This window comes from Lutjanus erythropterus, chromosome 5 (genome assembly GCF_056507025.1).
Source record: "Lutjanus erythropterus isolate fLutEry1 chromosome 5, fLutEry1.hap2, whole genome shotgun sequence".
Taxonomy (NCBI): Eukaryota; Metazoa; Chordata; class Actinopteri; order Lutjaniformes; family Lutjanidae; genus Lutjanus; species Lutjanus erythropterus.
The window spans coordinates 40,004,453-40,024,747 of record NC_139321.1 but is presented as its reverse complement, the minus strand read 5'-3'; the positions used below and the strand labels follow the sequence as shown (position 1 = coordinate 40,024,747).

General features: G+C 39.2%; 2 protein-coding genes across 3 annotated transcripts in view; one reads left to right on the top strand and one right to left on the bottom strand.

Moving 5' to 3' along the window:
• Positions 1 to 1,411: 1,411 nt before the first annotated feature.
• Positions 1,412 to 5,163, top strand: phox2bb (paired like homeobox 2Bb). The gene is made up of 3 exons (XM_084718487.1): positions 1,412 to 2,032; positions 2,655 to 2,842; positions 3,500 to 5,163. The coding sequence occupies exons 1-3, from the start codon at positions 1,792 to 1,794 to the stop codon at positions 3,926 to 3,928; spliced, it is 858 nt and encodes a 285-aa protein (XP_084574613.1). The 5' UTR covers positions 1,412 to 1,791; the 3' UTR covers positions 3,929 to 5,163.
• Positions 5,164 to 9,322: 4,159 nt separating this feature from the next.
• LOC146327277 (LIM and calponin homology domains-containing protein 1-like) overlaps positions 9,323 to 20,295 on the bottom strand; it is a 152,817-nt gene continuing 141,844 nt past the window's right edge. For both annotated transcript variants that reach the window (XM_084719805.1, XM_084719804.1), the window contains 8 exons: positions 18,184 to 18,276; positions 17,776 to 17,940; positions 17,491 to 17,585; positions 17,099 to 17,260; positions 16,285 to 16,380; positions 14,064 to 14,172; positions 12,492 to 12,594; positions 9,323 to 9,537 (listed from right to left, as the gene is read on the bottom strand). In XM_084719805.1, coding sequence (XP_084575931.1) covers positions 9,512 to 9,537; positions 12,492 to 12,594; positions 14,064 to 14,172; positions 16,285 to 16,380; positions 17,099 to 17,260; positions 17,491 to 17,585; positions 17,776 to 17,940; positions 18,184 to 18,276 — 849 coding nt within the window. In that variant the 3' untranslated portion in view covers positions 9,323 to 9,511. The remainder of the gene's footprint in view (positions 9,538 to 12,491; positions 12,595 to 14,063; positions 14,173 to 16,284; positions 16,381 to 17,098; positions 17,261 to 17,490; positions 17,586 to 17,775; positions 17,941 to 18,183; positions 18,277 to 20,295) is intronic.

Genomic DNA, 20,295 nt, shown 5'->3' with positions numbered 1-20,295 from the left:
ATATCAAACACTCATCTGCTAAATTGAATTGATGCCCCAGAATTCCTGTTGCGCCTTTTTGCGCTTCGATAATTTGGAAGAAAAAAAACAAACAAACACGAAGCTTCAAACGAGGACTTGAACTCTGTCCAGTCGAAAAAAAAGGAAACACACCGAGTGTGTAAGCGCCATACAAAACGGTTCACCTTATTACACAAACCAAATTAACCACTCAGCCAATATTGTGAGCCTAAGAGGTCCGATGACTGCCTCGCCAGTTCGTTACTTTCATTAGAAAGATGTTATTTGCCAAATAAATGGAATAATGAAAGTAATAAAGACAATTACAAACTCATTTGAATCATAAAAACACACCCGGAAGTTTAGCAGAGATTATACTGCAGCAGAGCAGGAAAAGAACTGCAAAAAATGTGGTGTGTGTTTGGGAAAAAATTGTATTATTAAATCGAAGCTGGTAAATTGTTTTATTACTGTGTGTAAAGTTCAATATGTGGCGTTTTTAATCCATGGAGACAATTTCTAACTTTAATTTATTTACTTCAATTTCAGCTGCTGCAAACCATGAAGCAAATAGTGGCAAAGACCTCATTTAAAAGTCTAAATTACAAATTAAAAACAATAAAAAAAAAAAGTCACAACCTGCGCAGAATAATGAAATAAAACAAATGCAAAAAATCAAACAGAAGACAGTCTATGGCACTGTGGATATGGATGTGACTGGAACAGGCAGTGCAGCCATTATATTTTTCTCTACAAGACAAGGTGAAAATCAGTCAGTGTGGATGAGATCATTTGCTTGTTTCAGTGGTTTTCTTGCGAGCAGAGTCCTGAAGCAAACTGAATAATGCGGGCCATGCATGGTGCAAAATATTATTAAAAACCAGATGCACTTGAAACAGGTGACTTCACCTCAGCTGCAGATTTTTATTCTTCCAAAAAGGAGATTTTAAACAAAAAATTCCCCGTACCTAAACCACATAACTGGTCGTTTATACCTGATGAAAAGATACACGTTTTGCTGCTTCAGTGCAGAAGATCAGAGTCAAAAAATCAGAGAGAAAACAGTCGGAGCAGACGGGCAGAGAGAAGAGGCAGAGGGGGAATACTATGTGAAATCCTGCCCAAGGTATACGGCCGCTTAAAAGGCTTAAAAGCTTGGAGAAAATTGGATCAGGGAGAATCGTCACCCAACTTTCATTATTTCCAAGTGGTGTGATTGAATTAAAGGGCAAGATGGTGGTTGGAGAGGAGTGGGGTGGATGGGTAGAGGGGGTGGAGGTGGTGGTGGAGGGGTGCGTAATGGCGTGGTATTAAATTCTAATTAGAGATGCAGGGGATCAATGATAGGGAGGTTGGACAGCCCGGGCCCCCAGTGCCAGCCCAATAGACTGATGAGTTATTGTCATGTAAAAAAGCGCTAGCAATAAGACCAAACGCTTTGCTATTGTCCAAGCGGAAAGAGCCAAGTTTATTATGAGGACTATATGCTCTAGAGACCTCGGGCTAGGCGGCTCTTAGGGGGCTTTTCATAAAACAGGGCTAGGTTCCTATAAAGGAGGCCAGTTTTGGAGCAGGCGCTGAGCAGTGAACATCTACCCACCGTCCAGCCTCCTTCCAACCAGTTCAAACCAAACCAGTCATCTTTCCCCCCCAGTTCAGACCGCGCGTCCTCCTCATTTTTATTTTTATTATTTTTTTACTTTCTAACCCAATTTTTTGGGGGTACTTTTTGTTTGACATCTGTTTTTTTCTCGGGAAGTGCAGCTTTCTAACTCCACCGAGCCTTCTCAAATGTATAAAATGGAGTATTCTTACCTAAATTCCTCTGCCTACGAGTCATGTATGGCCGGGATGGACACGTCGAGCTTGGCATCGGCCTATGCGGACTTCAGTTCGTGCAGTCAAGCCAGTGGGTTTCAGTACAATCCCATCAGGACCACTTTCGGGGCCACCTCCGGCTGTCCGTCCCTCACGCCGGGGTCCTGCAGCCTGGGGACCCTGCGGGACCACCAGAGCAGCCCGTACGCCGCAGGTAAGCAGCGGCTCCGGAGCCTCAACCCGCCGTATTATAGGACGTCTTGATTGCATTTGAAAATGGAAATGTGTTTAGTATTTACCAAACGAAATTTGCTTACACAAATGAAAGAATTTATCACGTTAGAAGCGATTGCAGGCAAGCGGTAATTCGGTTACGGGGTTATACTATCCCAGTCACACCCAAAACCGCCAACAGAATTATCTTAAGCTGCCAAAATGATAGGCATAATTTATTTACTTTGCGATGAGACATAAAGCTTCGAAAATAATTAGATAACCAAAGACTAAAGCTCATTATTGACACCGAATTGGAGTTACAGTAGCAACAAACGGGGCGGATGGGAACATTATGACAAGTTTTCAAACTTGAGCCTCAATCTGAGGAGCAACAATTAGTTTAACATTACAATTAACCGCATCACAGGTCAGCAGCGTTATCAATTCTGAAGTAATTCACAGGTAATCAAAGGCGTAATACGATTGAAAGCTTTAGTGCAGCATCCTTAACCGGATTTTATACAAAATATCGAATTTGAGTCAACATCACGATTACACACACTCATATCTATAAGATCAGTGCAACACGTCTCAAGGTGACATTTTTATTTCGTTTACAGTTCCATACAAACTCTTCACGGATCACGGCGGACTGAACGAGAAGAGGAAGCAGAGGCGCATCCGCACCACGTTCACCAGCGCCCAGCTGAAGGAGCTGGAGCGGGTTTTTGCTGAGACGCACTACCCGGACATCTACACCCGAGAGGAGCTGGCACTCAAAATCGATCTGACTGAAGCCAGAGTGCAGGTACACAGCCAACACAGCAGAGCCAACCTGCTCCCATTACGCGCAGATTATGCACAATTACGCACGGGTGGATTTATCATGCAAATAATAAACATTTTCACACATTGAATATAATCATTCATTTTTAATAGATTTTTGGTGAAATAAAAGCTTTACTGCTTTAACGAGATTGACTACTGGCCTGCAACAGCTGGCATCATCTAACACACACTCTTATGACAGATGTTGTTTGTGTTTCTAGATATTTTATAAATTTTAGGCAAAGTTAATAATGGTAATAACAATGATGTTATTTATATAGCACCTTAACAAACAAAGTGCTTTGACAGAATAAGCGAGAGCAAAATATAACAACAGAAAGCCAGAGAGTAATGCCAAGACAATGTTAAGGTAAAATTAAGGTCAAAATAAAACACAAAGGAAAAGACGCAAAAACATAGCAGAGTGAAGACAGAGCAATAAAAGAGATAAGAACGATAAAAACAAGAAAAATGTCAACATAAATGAATAGAAATAAAACGAATAAAACGAATAAATTCACCTGAGCGAATAATTAAGTTTTAGATGAGCAGTGATTTTTTTCTTCTTCTTCTCTTTTTTGGCACAAACCAAACATTCATGTTGGTTTAACTTTTCTACATGCATCCATTTCTCCAGGTGTGGTTCCAAAACCGACGCGCCAAGTTCCGCAAGCAGGAGCGCGCAGCTGCAGCGGCCGCAGCGGCTGCCAAGTCCAACTCCGGCAAGAAGTCCGACTCCAGAGACGAAGACAGCAAAGACACCAAATCTACCGACCCCGACAGCACAGGGGGACCGGGCCCGAACCCCGTGCCCACCTCCAACTGCGGCGGACCGAGCCCCACCGGAGGCCAGGTCAACACCACCGGGAACGGACAGGTGGACCAAGTGAAGACCTCCGTGTCCACCGGCATGGGGGTGACAGCACCGAGCCAAGGCTGGGCCACCGCCCCGGGGACCATCACCTCTATCCCGGACTCATTGGGCGGGCCGTTCGCCAGCGTACTGTCGTCTTTGCAAAGACAGAACGGAGCCAAAGCTACGTTAGTAAAGACCAGCATGTTCTAATGAAGCTGCACCGAGCAGAGGAAAAGAGAAAAGTTTCCTCCTCACCCTCCGGAGACTGAAAAGCAATCGCCCGAGACAGACTTAAGGACAATAAAAAGCAGTTCAAAAGAAGAAGACAACTCTGTTATTTTATTTTTATGCCTTGCGCAGTTTCTTGTGGTCAGTGGACACTTTTGCTGTAAAAATATCCATCTTGACAAGTCATACTGTCTGAGTTTTTCCTTAAAACAAGTGCAAGTTGGGTGAAATGTTTCCAGTCATGTCTTAAGACTGAAATACTTCGAAAAGGCGACGAAATGCCACAAGAACACACATCTCATCCCAAAGCAAAGACATCTCTTGTTTTAAGAGAAAAAATCGACACACTCAAGACTTTTGAATTTTGTTAAGATGAACATTTTTTCAGCCACGTTTACGCGCAAACACAGACGTCTGCGCACTGGAGACGCGTCGTACCATCAGCGAGGGAAGGAGCCTCGTTAAGTCACATCACATGTCAGAGTTCAACAAGCTGCTTTGTTCGGCAGAGAGACGTTTAATGTCCATGACTGAGGATGAAGCTAAACGGTGTGACACAGCAAATATCCAACGAGACGCTGACGCATTTTTTTTGCTTTTCTGTTCTCTGTAGACACACTCTGCTGTTCGGGAGTAGCCTCACACAGCTGCGTTTTTGTTTCCAGGGCTGCTGAGAGTTTAGTTTCTTTAAATTATCGATATAAAAACACAATTATTTCCTAAAGAGAAAAAAAGGCACAAACTTACTGCAATGTTCACCTCCGACAGGAAAAATCTGTATGTTTTGTGTGTCTTTCTACGGCAGTGTTTTTGTGGCTCAAATTGTATAGTGTTAATACGTATTATTGTCTCTCTCCTATAGTTGAACCATAGGCCATACTCCCCTCGTAGATCGATCATACAAGAAGTCTTTTTGATGTTTTACAAAATTCCCTCGGAAGAATTTATTTTGGGTAAAAAAAACAAGAAGGGAATGGATGCAAACATTGTATTTATTTCTATATAATTTGCATGTTGTCTCTTTGTCTGATTTTACAATGAGTTCCCTTCCATTTTGTGAGCATTATGTAACATGTTTTGTCCAGGATCTGAAAGTTATTTATATGTAGGTAATGAATGCTTATATTTAAGAAGGAAATATTTCTACATGTGCACATAGTTTTCCAGGTGTACCATTGAAATGGTTGTTGATGATAAAAAAAAAAATAATAGTCCGAGTTGCTTTGTCATGTTTTCTTTGGGAAAATAAGGAAATCTAGAACAGTTATTAGCTAATATTCACTAATTCTTTAATGATGCAATCCTCAAACAAGCTTCTTCATGATTGTCAGTCATAAATGCAAAGTTGATCCACAATGGTCGTTTGAAAAGGCCACAGACTTCAGGACCACGGACAGCGCTTCACCAGTCACTGAGCCGTCAGGAGTTATTTTTCTTTCCTTATAAGAAAAGGTGAGAATATTTGATTTTAGATTGACATTATTTCAGTGCAAATGTTCGGAATAAAGCGAAGGTCTTCTGAATGTGAGGAACTGTTCAAATAATGTCAGGAAAGTGTCATTATACAGGAGAAAAGATCAAATAAGACTAAATTCCGAACGAAATGTTTGTGGCAGATAATGCTCCAGAACTACAGTAACATTAGAATAACAATAAATTAAATATAACGCGAAGTATAAAATATAAAGCCTATGAGGACTACATACAAAAAACAAACCTTGAGTAAAAAAGTAATGTAAATTAGAAAAAGTAGTGTTGGCAAAGATGGGAACGTGTTAAAACAAAGGCCACCATGACACACAAATAAGTAGATATTTAAAAAAAATTTAAAAACTACATTTTAAAATTCAACTGATTAGAAACGTTGCAGCAAATGTTGCACTCAATCACATTTTTTGTTAACAGCGACCTTTTAATGACCAGATCTGTAGATTTAAGGATTCATTCTATACTTCTCTTAATTCTCGTAATCCATACAAGCTGTTGTCCTCCTGGATGTTTTTAAATCTGCCATCTTCAAGGTTCCTGCTCTCAGCTGTGGAACTAAACTCATCTGACTCCTTGTTTGCTGTAATTTAAGATTCAGGGCCAAATTTTTAATTTTGGTTTTAACAAAATATAATTTAACCATTTTGCCTCATGTGTAGCAAGTAACTTTCTTGTAATCGTGTGTAAACTGCATGATAAATTATTACTGTACATAATTCTTCCTCAAAAACATCACATCAGCTTTGGAGGATTGTGTGATTCACTCCAAAGAAAAACCTACAAATTATGTTTATATACAACTAACAGGTTTGTTTCATCCACTCAGACCTCCACTGTGAACATAATCCAGACAGGAGTTACACTGTCAGCACAACATAGTCATAAAAATAACAATTTAGTGATAAACGTGTACTTCCTGGGAGACAGGGTGCATCAAGTCACAGAATTCAGTGTAACACCTGTTCAGGTGTCTCAGCTGTAACCATAAACTGTCAGTTCTATTAAGTCTAAACATAATTTGACCTAACAAAAAAAAAAAAAAAAAAAAAAAAAACTTTCTGAGGCATTTACAAACATTTACATTATTATTTTTAATTACAGCTGCAATAATGAGCCAATTAATCAATGAGTTGATTGAAAGAAAATCAGTTGCAAACTATTTTGATAATCAATTCAGTCAAAGCACAAGTGTCAAACATTTGTTGGTTGCAGCTTCATTCATCAATCATGTTGGGATTTCCTGGCAAATGAAGAGTCTGGATTTTCAAGACGTCACTTGAGTATTTTTCACAGTTTTTGACATTTTATAGGCTAAACAATTCATTGTGCAAATAACTGTCAAATTAATCAACAATGGAGATAGTTGTTAGTTGCAGCCTTATTTCTAATTATGTATTTTTTTATATTAGCTATTAGTATTTGTCTGCAGTTTTCTATTTTGCTGTTTTTGTCAGGTTTCTCTCAAGAAGACTTACCTGGTTAAATCAAGGTTACATAATGACATAAATAAACAACAAGGGCAGCACTGCAGTAAACACTGTTGAAACTGGAGACAGACTCTGACACTACAACATCAGTTTCCTTTTACTCATCTGCTTCTTGCTGACGTGATTTCATCTGAGGAAATAAAAGTTTAAAGGTAGAACAAGCAAACAAACAAGCAGGATTTAAGAAAGCTGATTGTTGATACTTGAGAATTGACTGTCTCATTCCCAGGATGTTGTTTTGGGTTGGTAAAGTGTCTCCAGCACGTCAAAAATAATGAGTAAATAATACAACACAGGCAGAGAGCAGAGTCTCTGCAGATACAGACACCACACACACTTCTGGTGGGTCATGGGTGATGACAGATGGATTATTTCTGCATGAGTCTATGCAGAACAAATCCTGCATTAAAGCTCATATTAACATGTTTTTTTTCCATTAGTCTAAATCCTTTATTGATTATTGCAAAAATGACAGACAAGAGCCCAGTTTTAATTTATAACAGTTTATTTATAAACATACAGTATGCTATAAATGCCATTGCATTTAAACATCAAATTAATCTATATTTCAGATAGTGTTCAGGTGAATATTACAATAAATACAGAACAGACGTAAAGGTTTCATTCCCCAACTATCCTGTTAAGAAGACCGTCTGAATATAGGAGCTCCGTCTCAAAGATCCCGCTATAAGAGACTCAGCCGAGATTTATTCGTGAACTAAATGAGGATAAAAAATAAAAATACACAATCAGAACAGAAGCTTAAAAATACTGTAGATCAGAGAGATGAACCCGGAGGAGAAGCTTGGCTATAGGAGGAGGAGGAGGAGGCTGCTAGTTTGCTTTCATACAGCAAATCATTTGGTTTTAGGCTTAAACGTGCATTTTTTTTTAACATCCACAATACACAACCGAGCTCTTCTCATACAAGTTCAAAAAAAAAAAAAAAAAAGAAAGAAAGAAGAAGCAAGAAGTGACTTAAAATGTGCAGCTGGCTGCAGCACAGATCTTTAGTTTTCATTCAACCAAATATTGCACAGGTGCAACTGCTGCTGGTTTGTGTGTTCATATTACCTCTGCTGTTTAACTAGATGTAACATGTACTGGTGATTTTTATTCTTTTTATATTTTTATAAATGAATCCTACCACTGAGCAATTATCAAAATTACCTCAATTAATAGCATACAGAAGTCTATATCGCTCTAGAATAAAACAACATTCAAAATTAAATCAATGGTCTCCCCCGCAGTATATATATATATATTCTATACTGTGAATTCTTTCAAATAGACAACATACTGTATGTATTCCTCTGGTTTTATCACTGCAAATCACTGAGGAATCATAGGGGGGAAATGAGAAATTAAGGGTGTTGTTTATGTAAAATACACAGTACTTATCAACTGAAGTAAAGCGTGATGTAAAGGAGGGCTGCAGCCAGTCTGTCTGCAGTTTAAGGGTTCAAATTTGGCCAAAAATCCCTCCATACACCCCAAAAACTAAAAGAAAAAAAAAGAGAGAGAAATGAAACACCATATAGCTGGTGTTTTGTTTTGTTTTTTTTTTTCCTGCATCACCTTGCTTTCCTAAGGCACATTGAAGTCCTGACTTTCCAAGCGGACAGGCTGGCCTGGAGCAACCTGCTGTGGCCCAAAAAGCACAGAAACCGCTCACAAAGTCATTTTATTGCCCTAATGATGAAACTACATCCATAATATGTCTTTATAGTAGAAGCTATTTTTATTCAGGAGCACAGAAGGGGTGACATAGGAGGTCACTGTGAGGGCCAAAGGATTGAGAAGTGTGACTATACTGTGTCTGTGGATCTAAATAGTGTTTTATAGTGACCTTTATTGCACTTTTTACTGAAGTTTTTGTATATTGTTGTGTTTTAATCTCGCACTTCATTGAAGGGGTGTGAAATCACTCATATTTTCCAGATCCAGCCTGTTAGAGAAATAAAAAAAAATCCAATCTGAGCTGCCTCATTCAGGTTTCTTTCTAGATTCTGGATTTCGATCACTCCAAATTAAGAAAATCTTTCTTAAATGATAAAAAAAAGTGATTCAATAACTAAGTGATATACTGCATTTCCATTATATGGAACTGAAAGGTAAATATTCACATTTTTTCCAACCAGAAAAATAGAATCTGATTCTACTTTACCAAGACCTTCTTTTCTGTGTGTTCCCTCTGACAGTATTGGACATTAACATAGTCTACCTGTGTGTGAAGCATCTGTGAATGTTATTGTCTTTTCTTGTCAACATGGCCGCCACCCCACAACAGTCTCCCTCTCTCTTTCTCTCGCTGCATGATGAAACAAGAGTCTGTGGTGGTACGTGGACCAATCAAATCCAGATTTCACTCACGTATCAGATGACATAAACACGAAGAATGTTTTGTTTTTTTTTTTTTTTAAGACTGTCCCCAGATCCCTGTTTGCCCCCCAGGATGAATCTTCATTGGTTACTGAACTGCAGCGGATGTAAAGATCCCGACACGCTGTGAAGGACATGATTTGCAGATAATCGAGTTAAAACGGAGATGGGGGTTTCTTCCATGAACCTTGTGCTTTTCAGTCGAGCGTCACAACGTGGTCGGCTGTCCGGCCGCTTGAAAGGAGAAAGAAAGAGAAAGAGAGGCGATTTTTATAAACCACAATTGTGCGTTTTAGGGTTTTTAAGGTCAAGGACATGCAGCTCTAATGAAATAAAACCCTATAATTCGGGATAATGACTTGCAAGTCTTTTGATTGAGTCTTTGATTTGATTTTGTGGTTGTCTGATCCCCAAATGATAACAGCTGCTGAGAGGATACGTGAGCAGAGTCTGTTGGAAAGCATGAACTTTTGCTCCTGTATGGGCAAGGTGAAAGAGACGGAAAGTTACTGTCATTCTCTCCCAGCTGCTACATCACCAGTTTCTCTGCCTCCCTGCACCAAAGTGAACTAAAAAAGAAGGAAGGGTCATTACATCACAGTGTGGCACATGGACAAACATGGACACACACTGGTGCCACACTTGAAAGCTCTCAGTGCAGTTAGCATAATAATGAACGGACAGACCACTCCTTCGTCTCCATTAAGGATAATAACAAGAATATCATGGAAACAGTATGGATTTTAAACCCTGGAAAAGAATCATTTACCAAGACTTGGATTCAATAGAATACTTATTATAATATTCACATTCATATAAACAGGAATAGGCTTAACACAGATACATTTTGGATTCTGTAGCCACTTAAGGTTAAAACAACACCTGTCCATTCTGTGGAGATGAGCTATCATTAGTTTACAAGATGTGAGACGTTTTGTCATCTTTCCTGACAACTTTCATTTGATTTCTATGTTAATTCAATCATTTATTTGCATGCAAGTTGTGTTCATGTTATGCTAGATTTATAATGGACTGCATGTTTCTTTTGCATATATGACTGAGGTAATAACAGACTGATGATAGTAAGTTATCTAAACTATGATAGCACAGGGCCCAACAGTAAGGACTGTCTGCTTTCCTGAAGCAAGTAAAATGCTATGTCAGGCTAGCAGTTTAGCAACCTACTTACCCAACTGGGCGAGTGGTAAGAAAGAATAAAACTATTAAAGTATTCTGAATATGGATTAATCGTTGGAGATTTTTTAAATGCAAAAATAGCAGAAAATGCTGTTTTCAGCCTCTAAAGTATGGTGATTTATTAACATATTAAACTGAATATCTTTGGTTCACCCCAGGATCAAAAATACAGATTGGTCCTCTGGTCTGTAGTGCTGTTTATCCATCCAGATTGTTTTCACTTTCCTGAAATGTATTTTTTGGTGCTCTGAAGAGCACAAGCCGGGTACCATTTAGTCATATTATATTTAAGATAAAGCAAGATAAGACATCTCTACAGCTGATTCTGCCAAAACTCAAATGATCCTGATGGACAAACAGCACTACATGTAAGAGGACATAGATGTGTTTTTGATTTTGGAGTGAACTGTCCCTTCAAAGACATTACCTTGGACTTGGAAAATTGGGACGAGCATTTTTAACTATTTACATTTTACATGATGTTTCAGATGTTGCAGCCCTAAATTAAATATGACAGTTTAGTCTTCAGTGTTGTTTGATAACCACTAATAATTTAAACAAGTGTAAAAAACATTAACATTGAAATTGGAATATTCTAACTAAATTCATTTTGAGCCCATTAGCAACTGTTATGTAACATAATCTAACATTACAGTTTGATATGGCGACCAGCCGAGGTAGATTAACCACAGCAGGGCAGCAGAAAAACAGGATTACAGCTATCAAAATTCACTGTTACATATTTTTCTGAAAGTTTCTGAGAGACATGAAATGCCTGTGTTATTTTATAGCTAAAAGCTAGTTTATATCCTTCCACTGCACAATTAACAATCAGTGAAGGTCTGTTCTGTAAGGTTTCTTTTGAATAATTGGTATTCTAATAACATTAGCTATTATTAATCCTGCTAGTCATTGTAGAGCAGCCTCTGGATCAAATTAAATGAAGAGAGGAAGAATGAAGACTATCATATGTCGTTAACAATATTTATTTATCCTAAACTCATTATTTTCACTGACACTTCACTTGCAACTTTTTTAAATTTGCCACTGTGAACATTTTATTTTGATTCACAATGAGGCCCCTAAAGTATCAACTTCTTCTAATGACAGACCAACAGCAAATAAAGAAAAGCACACATCCAGTATTCTCTGAAGTGAGTTCTTTCATTTGGCACAGGGGTTTCTTCATCGAAGGCCATACAACATAGCTATGTTGGGTTTTAGTGTGCTTCTGCATGCATCTCCCACAGGCTGCAACAGATCTCCATGAGAGCATTAGAATGTCGGTATAATGACATAATGATGCTTCCCTCTTTTTCAGTTTCCTCGCCTGCACCTTCCTCCTGATGCAGCTTCAGATCCATCCTTTGATTCAGCCCAGCTTCACTGTGTCTCACACGTTTTTATTAAAGCTGCACTGGCTAGAAATGTATTATTAAAACACACTCGTCTTATCAACCACACAGCCGGGCTGCAATAAACAATGAAACCTTCAAAATACACCTTCAATTTTTATCATAAGATACAGCATCAATTATACTTTGAAAATAATAAATCAAACAAACTTTTTTTCTACCTGGTTTATGAGCATCTTATTTACTGCTGCTGCTACAACATCATCACCTTATTGAAAACTGCATTTATTCATCAGTGAAAATATGAAATATGACCCACATCAGCAAACAATAAAGAAAGAACAACACCAAACGCTTTTTATAATCTCAGAGGATGATTAAACTCTCTCTTTATGAGCACCCACCAACAGAAAAGTTATTTATTTATTTCTGGTGGTTGTGTTTTCTGATATTCATGAAGATGGGTGATTTGTATGGAATCAGCTGATAGAACCTGTACACATTCATTATTTGTTCATGTTTTAGATGGGTGGAAACATTTAGAGACAGAAGACAGAGAGAAAGGAGGTGAGACAAAACCGAGAGCTGGAGAGATGGAAGGAAGACTGGAGAGAGAGGGGGGGTGGAGGGACTTACAGCGGGAGCGGATGTAGCACTGGTGGCAGTTGAGGAGGCCGTTTCTGATCCGGACGTCCGTCCCTGTGGTCGTGTCGCCTAACTGTCCCTTACACACCCCACACTGAAGACAGAGAAACAGATACAGAGGTAGTTATCCATAGTCTGTGTATTAGCTACAGTAGATGGGGGTCGACACGCCCCCAGTTTGAAGGAGCAGCAGGAGAACTGGTGTAGGAACAGTGAAGCTAAGAAATGTACCACTGTGGACAGGATCAGCAGCAAACTATTTTAGCCACCTAAACAAAATCAATATCAATTTAAGTGTATGCTATATTTAGAATACTTTGACCGCTCCAGTTTACTGTCAGATAGCCTTTTCTGACAGGAAACTTCCGTTACAGAAGCCAAATATTACTCCCTCCAAACCAACCAGACTCCATTTACTAAAATCACTTACTTTCCCTGGCAAAACCCAAGAGTTGATGGACTACTGCTGGCCCGATTGGTAAGTTTGTTTGTGTTACTGTGTGACTTCAGTGTTTTTAAATCTTAGCTTGGATTCACAGAGTTACACAATAACACAAAAAACTAACAGGTGGAGGCAGCGGTAGACCAGCAACTCCTGTGTTCTGCCAGGTAAAATGACTGTTTTTGCAAAAGAGGTCTGGTTGACTGAGAAGTGAGAGAAAGCAATGTTTGACTTGTATATAAGTGGTGACAATATTGTAAATATAGAGTAAACTGATATGATTTTTTTTACGTGTAAAATACATTTTGCTGCTGACCCTGTGTGTTTTGGGAAGCATGTCGACTGCCATTTGCTATCCCTTTAAAAGACAAGGCTGTTGTTCAGGACTGTCCACACCAAGAACAATGTAGTAGAACTATTAAAATATGGTTTTAAAAATCTTTATAACTCAAGTGGATGCTGGAGTCAAGACTGCAGTTGCCGTGTAGACTCCACCATCCTCCATCCACTTGAGTTAGAATGATTTTTAAAACAATATTTTTAGAGTTATAGTTCATCAGAATAAAGGGTCCATGCCAGAAGGCCTCTTTATTCTGTATTTTTCAAACCCCAGTAAAAGACCAACCAGAACTAAGAATCTGTCGCTGTGTTTTCTGACTGAAATATGTCAAACATACTTTACTTTTTATAAAAGTCCTAGTAATTTTTGAAACAGTTGGGTACAACATATTTTAGCACAATCAATTAAAACTGGACTGAATGGTACATGGTTTCTGGGGACTATTTTCAGCTGCGGATTAACATTTCGGTGCTCTACTAAGTATTTCCGACAGCATGACTCAGAACAGTGGCCATGTTACTAATAATGCAGCGATATGTGATCCAGTACAACAGTTTGGCTCAGTGATATGTTCCTAATAGTTCTGGTGCAACAATGGAGCTCTGTGGCACAGAGGAATGAGCTTTGAGTACACAGAAAATACTTGTCACACAACACTAAGCAACACTCACACTCGTAATGGACAATTAAAGGAATAAAAAACAAAATAATACAGAGAACGACAGTGACTCCTATTATAAAGAGCAGCTTTGAGAAGACAAGTGCTCCCTCTGTCACCAACCTTAAAGCATTGAATGTGGAAGTAGAGACTGAGGGTCTCTATGATCATGGCTGCTCCCTTCCCTAACGGCTGCCCACAGCTGGAGCACAGCTTCTTCCCACTGACAGACCTACAAAGTGACAAAGACAGAAAAGCTATGATACTTTTCTTTAGACAGAGAATATAAAGAGAAAAACAGAGTTAATAAGCTTGCCAGTGTATTGTACTGAGACACTGAGAGACCGCAAGAGAAATATAAATGTTGATACAGAAAAACTAAATCACACCTTTAAAAAAACCTAAGTAGCAGTATGTCTCTACACAGTAAATAATGACTGATACTGAACTAGAGGTCAGGTAGTATCCTCTACATCTCCACTATTTAATAACAGATGTATTACAATTATTTTAGAGAAGAAAATGTGTGGCAGTGAAATATTTTATTTTATCCAACAATATTTCTTTGTCTTTGCTGCTTTTCTATTTCTATTGATTATGGTCCTTGTGTTCATTGATGACCATCAGGGTCTCTGTGTTTGTCCTCTGTCCCATCACTAATATTCTACGTGTCTTCTTGTCTCTTCTGTGTGCTTTTTTCGCAACATTTGTGATTATAATTATATTATTGTGAGTCATGATTATAATTGCATTTTAATGACCTGGGACTACAGCCAAACAGTTCTAGACAACTCTGGCACATCTGCAGTAATGATTACAAATGTACATTTCACTGTAAGATAAGAAAATATAATCTATATATGAATTCAATACTCCTTTGTTTATATCTAACTAAAATGGAAGGAGTCTCTGTCTGTCTGTCCTTTCAGGTTCTTGACAACTGTTCACACTAAGCGGGTGTATTCTGAGGACCCAGGAGGAACAATGTAAAATGAGAGGTAGTTTGGATGAGTGGTTCTCCAGAAAGCTGAGAAAGATCGCCCTGCAGAGTCGGGTACCTGTCCTAAACACAGTAGTTCAAGATGTACAGTTTTAGACATACTCATGTGCATTTGTAAATGACAGTCCGTGACTACATTATTCCAGTAGCCATGTAGACAGAGTGCACGTTTAAAGCTAATGTGCTGATATTCCTGGGCTATGGTTAACTTCATATTACTAAGATAATGTTTGCTGGCTATTTTCAAAGCCTAATTTAAGCCTAGCACTTGGGAACTGGCAGCATGACTTTATCAACTTAAGTAGTAGTAGTGAAGTAATGATATAGCTGTAAAAAATTTATTTACTCACTGTTACGCCTGGGTGAAAAACTTTTTTTTAGATTTCAGTGATAGGGTTTTACTTCCAGCATCTCCAGCAAATGCTGATAATGTTTGTCTGCTTATACAATCCAAAAATGTAAGTGTGTATTTTGATATTTTAATACATAAAACAAGTGCTCATTTTGCTTTTCAGGTGTGCAATGTTTCTTTGGCCAACATTCACTGAATTAAATATCTTTTAACAAAGAAGCAGCATTACGTCTGTTGTCCTTGGTGTTTGATAGTCTTAACTTCTCTGGTAATGTACACTCACATCCCTAAGAAGGAATCACACAAGCAACTGAACTACTTAACATTAGGAGATGAAACGTGTGTGTGTATGTGTGTGGGTGTGAGGGGTGAGGGAAGGGAAATGTGCAATATTTTTTGTATAGGACATTTGTGCAACTATTTGGATTTAGGGCATCATGCAATACTCTTGGTTGTATGATTTTTTTGGGTGTACAGATCTGGTGGTGATGCTGTATGTTAGTTGTAGTTTGTTTGTACGTGTGTGGTTGTGTCGTCTGTGTTTTCTTGAATGTCCAAGACAAATTTCTCCTAAGGGAGACAATAAAGGCTTATCTTATCTTTTATCTTATCTCATGCTTTGGGAACACAAACTTTCTAAAACTGGTGGTGTACTGCAATATCACAGTGTTGTTAAATTAATTTTAAAAGGGAAAAAAATGGTGGGGAATGCACACATCTAGAACGGTGGGTCTGGAACTGCGGGGGCTCTCCGGCTCTGCAGGTCGATGTTATTAAGAAAGCTGCAAACAGCACTACTGAAGGTAGTCTTGAACAGGGACTGTACAAATTTGTATTATATTGAAATTCCCACTGCATTCAAGGGTCCCTGCTGCAGTGGTACATGTCATGAGATGGGTGAAGAAATGTCGGCAGCAAAGCAGAAAATGACAATGCAGAAATGAACTGCTCCCACCCCCCACCCTCCATGTGGGCTGTTTGTGATGCAGTACCTGTTGGGTGCTGGAGGCTGTGTGTCTGGAGGTGGTGGACATGCTGCGGGGGGTTTTGATGAGCTGCGGCCTATGTTATTATCAATGGGACCAATCCTGGAAATGGACAGCAACATGCACCATGATGATGACTCACATCTACAGCCACTCTATTGGCTGCCAGAGTTAGACACCAACCAATCCAAGCCAGAACACGCTGAACAAACAAAATCTAATGTTTGAGTCAAAGCTGGGCTTATTTTAGTCTTTACAATGCAGTGTTATGTGTTACAACAGTACATGACTCTAATAAACACTGTTCTTGTCATAGACTGTTGTTTCTTCATGTGGAGGAAGAACAAATGCAGGTACAAGACGCCACCTGCTGGTCAAACAGGTTAACTGTCCATGTTTTTAAAATAGAGTACATATTTACAGCAAGCAGAAAATGTGAATGCATTCTGTTTGGATTTAAAATAAGCAGTATTATGGGTCATAATGGGTCAGCCTCAGGTCAGAGGATTTTTACTAAACAAGATTAGTAACATGAGGAAATAAAACAATGTTTTTTTTTAAAAAAAATCTGTTTTACTCATTTGTCACATGAGGTTATTCCCCATTGTGATAGTAAGACCATACTGGTGCTGTAACCTGTACTTGGTTATATTTTCTATCTCACACTGTCATTAAAGGACCAACAGACCTCTTTTACCTTTAAGAGACAGTGGATGGAAAATACGAAATGGACTAATCTCTAGATTAAAAAAGGAACACTTCCTTAGACTACAACATCCAGAACTTGGACTGAAGACGCCTCTCACACGCAACCACACACCTCCTGTCTCCTGCAGGCCGGCTGGGCCTGTTGCTGTCTCCCGTGGGCTCTTGTCGTTTCTTCACTGGAGTCGAGGATTTGGCCGCCATCGGGGGAAGTTTCTGGCCATTCTGCAGACTGTGACCGTGCGTCTCTGCCTGACTGCTGCTCTGACTCACCGAGCTGAGGATCAGAAACATGTTGAGATCAAGCCTGTGTCACATTATGTATTTTTCAGTTTTTATATTTTATTTAACTGTTACTTTGCTGAAATATTTATTTAGAGCTTTCCAGTGTGCAGAAATTACTTCTTTGTAATCTCCATTAACATTTCATCTGGATGTGTGCACACTTGATCCCTCCTTTAAAGTGCAACAACTCAAGATGCTTAAATCTTCAGATGGTTCTCTGACCTTCTGCCTGTTTTCATGCTGTCGTCAGCGGTGCTGATGTCACTGGTCCTGTCGTTTTCTCTCCGTTTCCATTCCACGCTCTCTGTGTTCCCCCTCTGTGTCATCCAATCACAAACAGAAAAAAGTTAGCTAAACAACCAAGACTTAAAAAAAAAAATAAAACAAAACAAAACCCTGTGCCCACTCAAGTCGTACTAACCAACTGTCACCCAGAGCCCCCTCCTGAACAGATACAAAATGAATACATGCATGTAACAAACTATCTATAATCAATCAGTCATTCACCGACTGCCGCTCCAGCAGTTCCTGCTTGCGTTCCCAGTCAGCCAGCGAACGGACGATGGTGTCCTGGGGCTCTGAGGTGGAGGAAAGCTCCCCTCGGCTGGGGGAGGGCAGGGCTGAGGAGCGGGGAGTCAGAGGTGTTACAGTTTCCTCCAGTATCCTACGCTCCTGTAGTGGGGGGGTGAGAGTTGGGTGAATTATCAACAACTTAAGTACTATTATTGGTGAAAATTATCAGCCAACTAATACATTTTTCTTTAAAATTTAAAAAAAAATAATTTACATGTTATATATTTAAATTTTGCTCTCTCATCCAGAAACTCTAAAATGATCCTGGTTCAGATATTCTGAGTGTAAGTTCTACCAAAAACAAGGTGCAACATGTGCCCTCGAGCATAAACATGCACACACCTCCTCGTGGTACTTCCTCTCCTCCTCTGCCACCTCCCTCTGTGCTTTCTCCCACTCCTCCTTCAGCTTCTCCTGCTCACGCCGGTACTTCTCCTGTTACCATGGCAACAGACAAGTGAAATACAGCACAGAGCCTCAACGAAGAGAAAGACTAAACTGTCTGCAGGTGGATACTTTGGCAAGAACGCAGAGATGGTGCACAGACGTAACTGCATTAAAAGGAGGTTTCAGAAGGCTTCAGTCGATGATACAATCCTCTCCTAGTGCATCTTGCTACATTTAATCCTGCTGTAATTAATGTGACACTATGTACAATTTCCACTTGTGGTGCCCTCAATGTGTATTTTATATTTAAGACTTGACTTGACATAATGAATGCAGAGGTAGCTTGCTACAATTCTGTTATGGCTAAATACTTGCTCAGATCTGGTATGTGTGTGTTAGGGATAAAAAGCAAACAAAAGAGACCAGAAGCAGGCACTGCTGACAAGGCAAAAGTAGAGCATGCAGAGCCTGTGGAGCACAGGGTTCCTACACATTTTAATTACAAAAGCTGCCTTAAATTTTCACAGTTTAATTGAAATTTCTTTGGCGTACAATACTATGATAGTAACTGGGCAACATGACCACAAAAAAACAAACCTGACTGTGGCTCTGGCTTATGATTATTCCAGACTTCATAAGACTAGTTTTTCAGTTTTTCTGACTTGTGTAGGAACCCCAAAAGCAGGCCAAATTCAAACAAGATTTAGAGAGAAAGCAACTTAAGCAAGACGGATGACAGACCAAGATCGAGGCACAGAGACAACACAGAAACAACCAGGGAGGCAACAAGCACATTGATGCACCAGACATTCATCCATTTCAGCGGATCTCATCTCAAACAGTCCTGCAACAATCAGGCAGAAAAGAGAGAAATTTGTTCTCATCACTGTTGTTTTCCTGAATTATTTATCAAGACTGCACTGTAGATGGACACAGTACATCATGGATACCAATAAATCCTTGAAATGTTTAAAAATACGTGGACCTGAGATGCGTCTCTGATTGGTAGAGGAGAGAGAGGGTGATTTGGGCAGCAGCAACAGCAGCAACCTTGGACAAAGTCCTTGTCTTTGTGTGTGCATGAGATGGAGACAGTGAGTGGATAAAACCAAAGTAAAGGTTCTTCCACTGCACAAAATCGCCCTCTAGTGGTCAAAGTGTGCACAGGAGTAGTTGGGGTGTGCCTTTGGAAGGGGATATGCTCAGTGTAACACAAACATGGAGGCAAGCTTTGCAAGTAGCAATGAAATGTGGTTAATTCATCTGATGCTGATTTGAGCACAGACTGTCACACAGCACCTTACTGTCCTACTGCATGAGCTACATTCAGTTTCAGAGTTTGATGGCTAAACATCTGGATTAAAACTGGGAAAAACTTGTCTGGTAGTCTGAGATGTTTTCAGATATTTAGGTCATATGTAACCTCTTATGTCTTATTTTAAGCATGTATTGACTGCATGTCAGCACCTAGTACAGATCTGCTTCACATTGAATAGAAATGTAGTGATGGACAATTGATGCAGAGATGCCCCGACCTACAAATATTGTTCTTCAGATGCAAGTAAAACATGTTTGTTTGGTATAGATCCCATCAGATGTCACATCATTATGATTTTAATATTTTTCTCAGTGAAAACTGTGTTACAATATGATTTTTCACCAGATGATGCAGCTCTACTAAAAACAACGCCTCACTTGGATATCATGCCAGGCTTATCAAAACTTATTTGTTGACAAGTAATTTCAAAATCTGCCTGCCATGTTAAATACAATGTACGCAATTTGGTTTGACCCAAATTCAATCATGTGGGCTCTGCTAGTGACTTGCTGTGCCCATTGACATGTACAATAAATTTAAATTGTAAAAGTCAAATTGAGGGACTGGAGTTTTAATTATAGTTGATAATAAAAAGCCAAGAGAGCCTCTGTTCTACTATGTATTTATATAGTATTTAAGCTTTATTATTGTGCACTAATTTGTTAGAACAAATCTGAAAATCTCTTTAATAAAGGTACATCATTTGTTTTCTAGTGTCACAATGTATAACTTTGATGAGTATGAAACAC

Bases quoted from the DNA above. Each gene is read 5' to 3' on its own strand.
- phox2bb (XM_084718487.1), top strand. From the start codon at position 1,792: ATGTATAAAATGGAGTATTCTTACCTAAATTCCTCTGCCTACGAGTCA. The intron at 2,033-2,654 runs GTAAGCAGCGGC...TTTCGTTTACAG, and splicing joins GAGCAGCCCGTACGCCGCAG to TTCCATACAAACTCTTCACG. The intron at 2,843-3,499 runs GTACACAGCCAA...CCATTTCTCCAG, and splicing joins TGACTGAAGCCAGAGTGCAG to GTGTGGTTCCAAAACCGACG.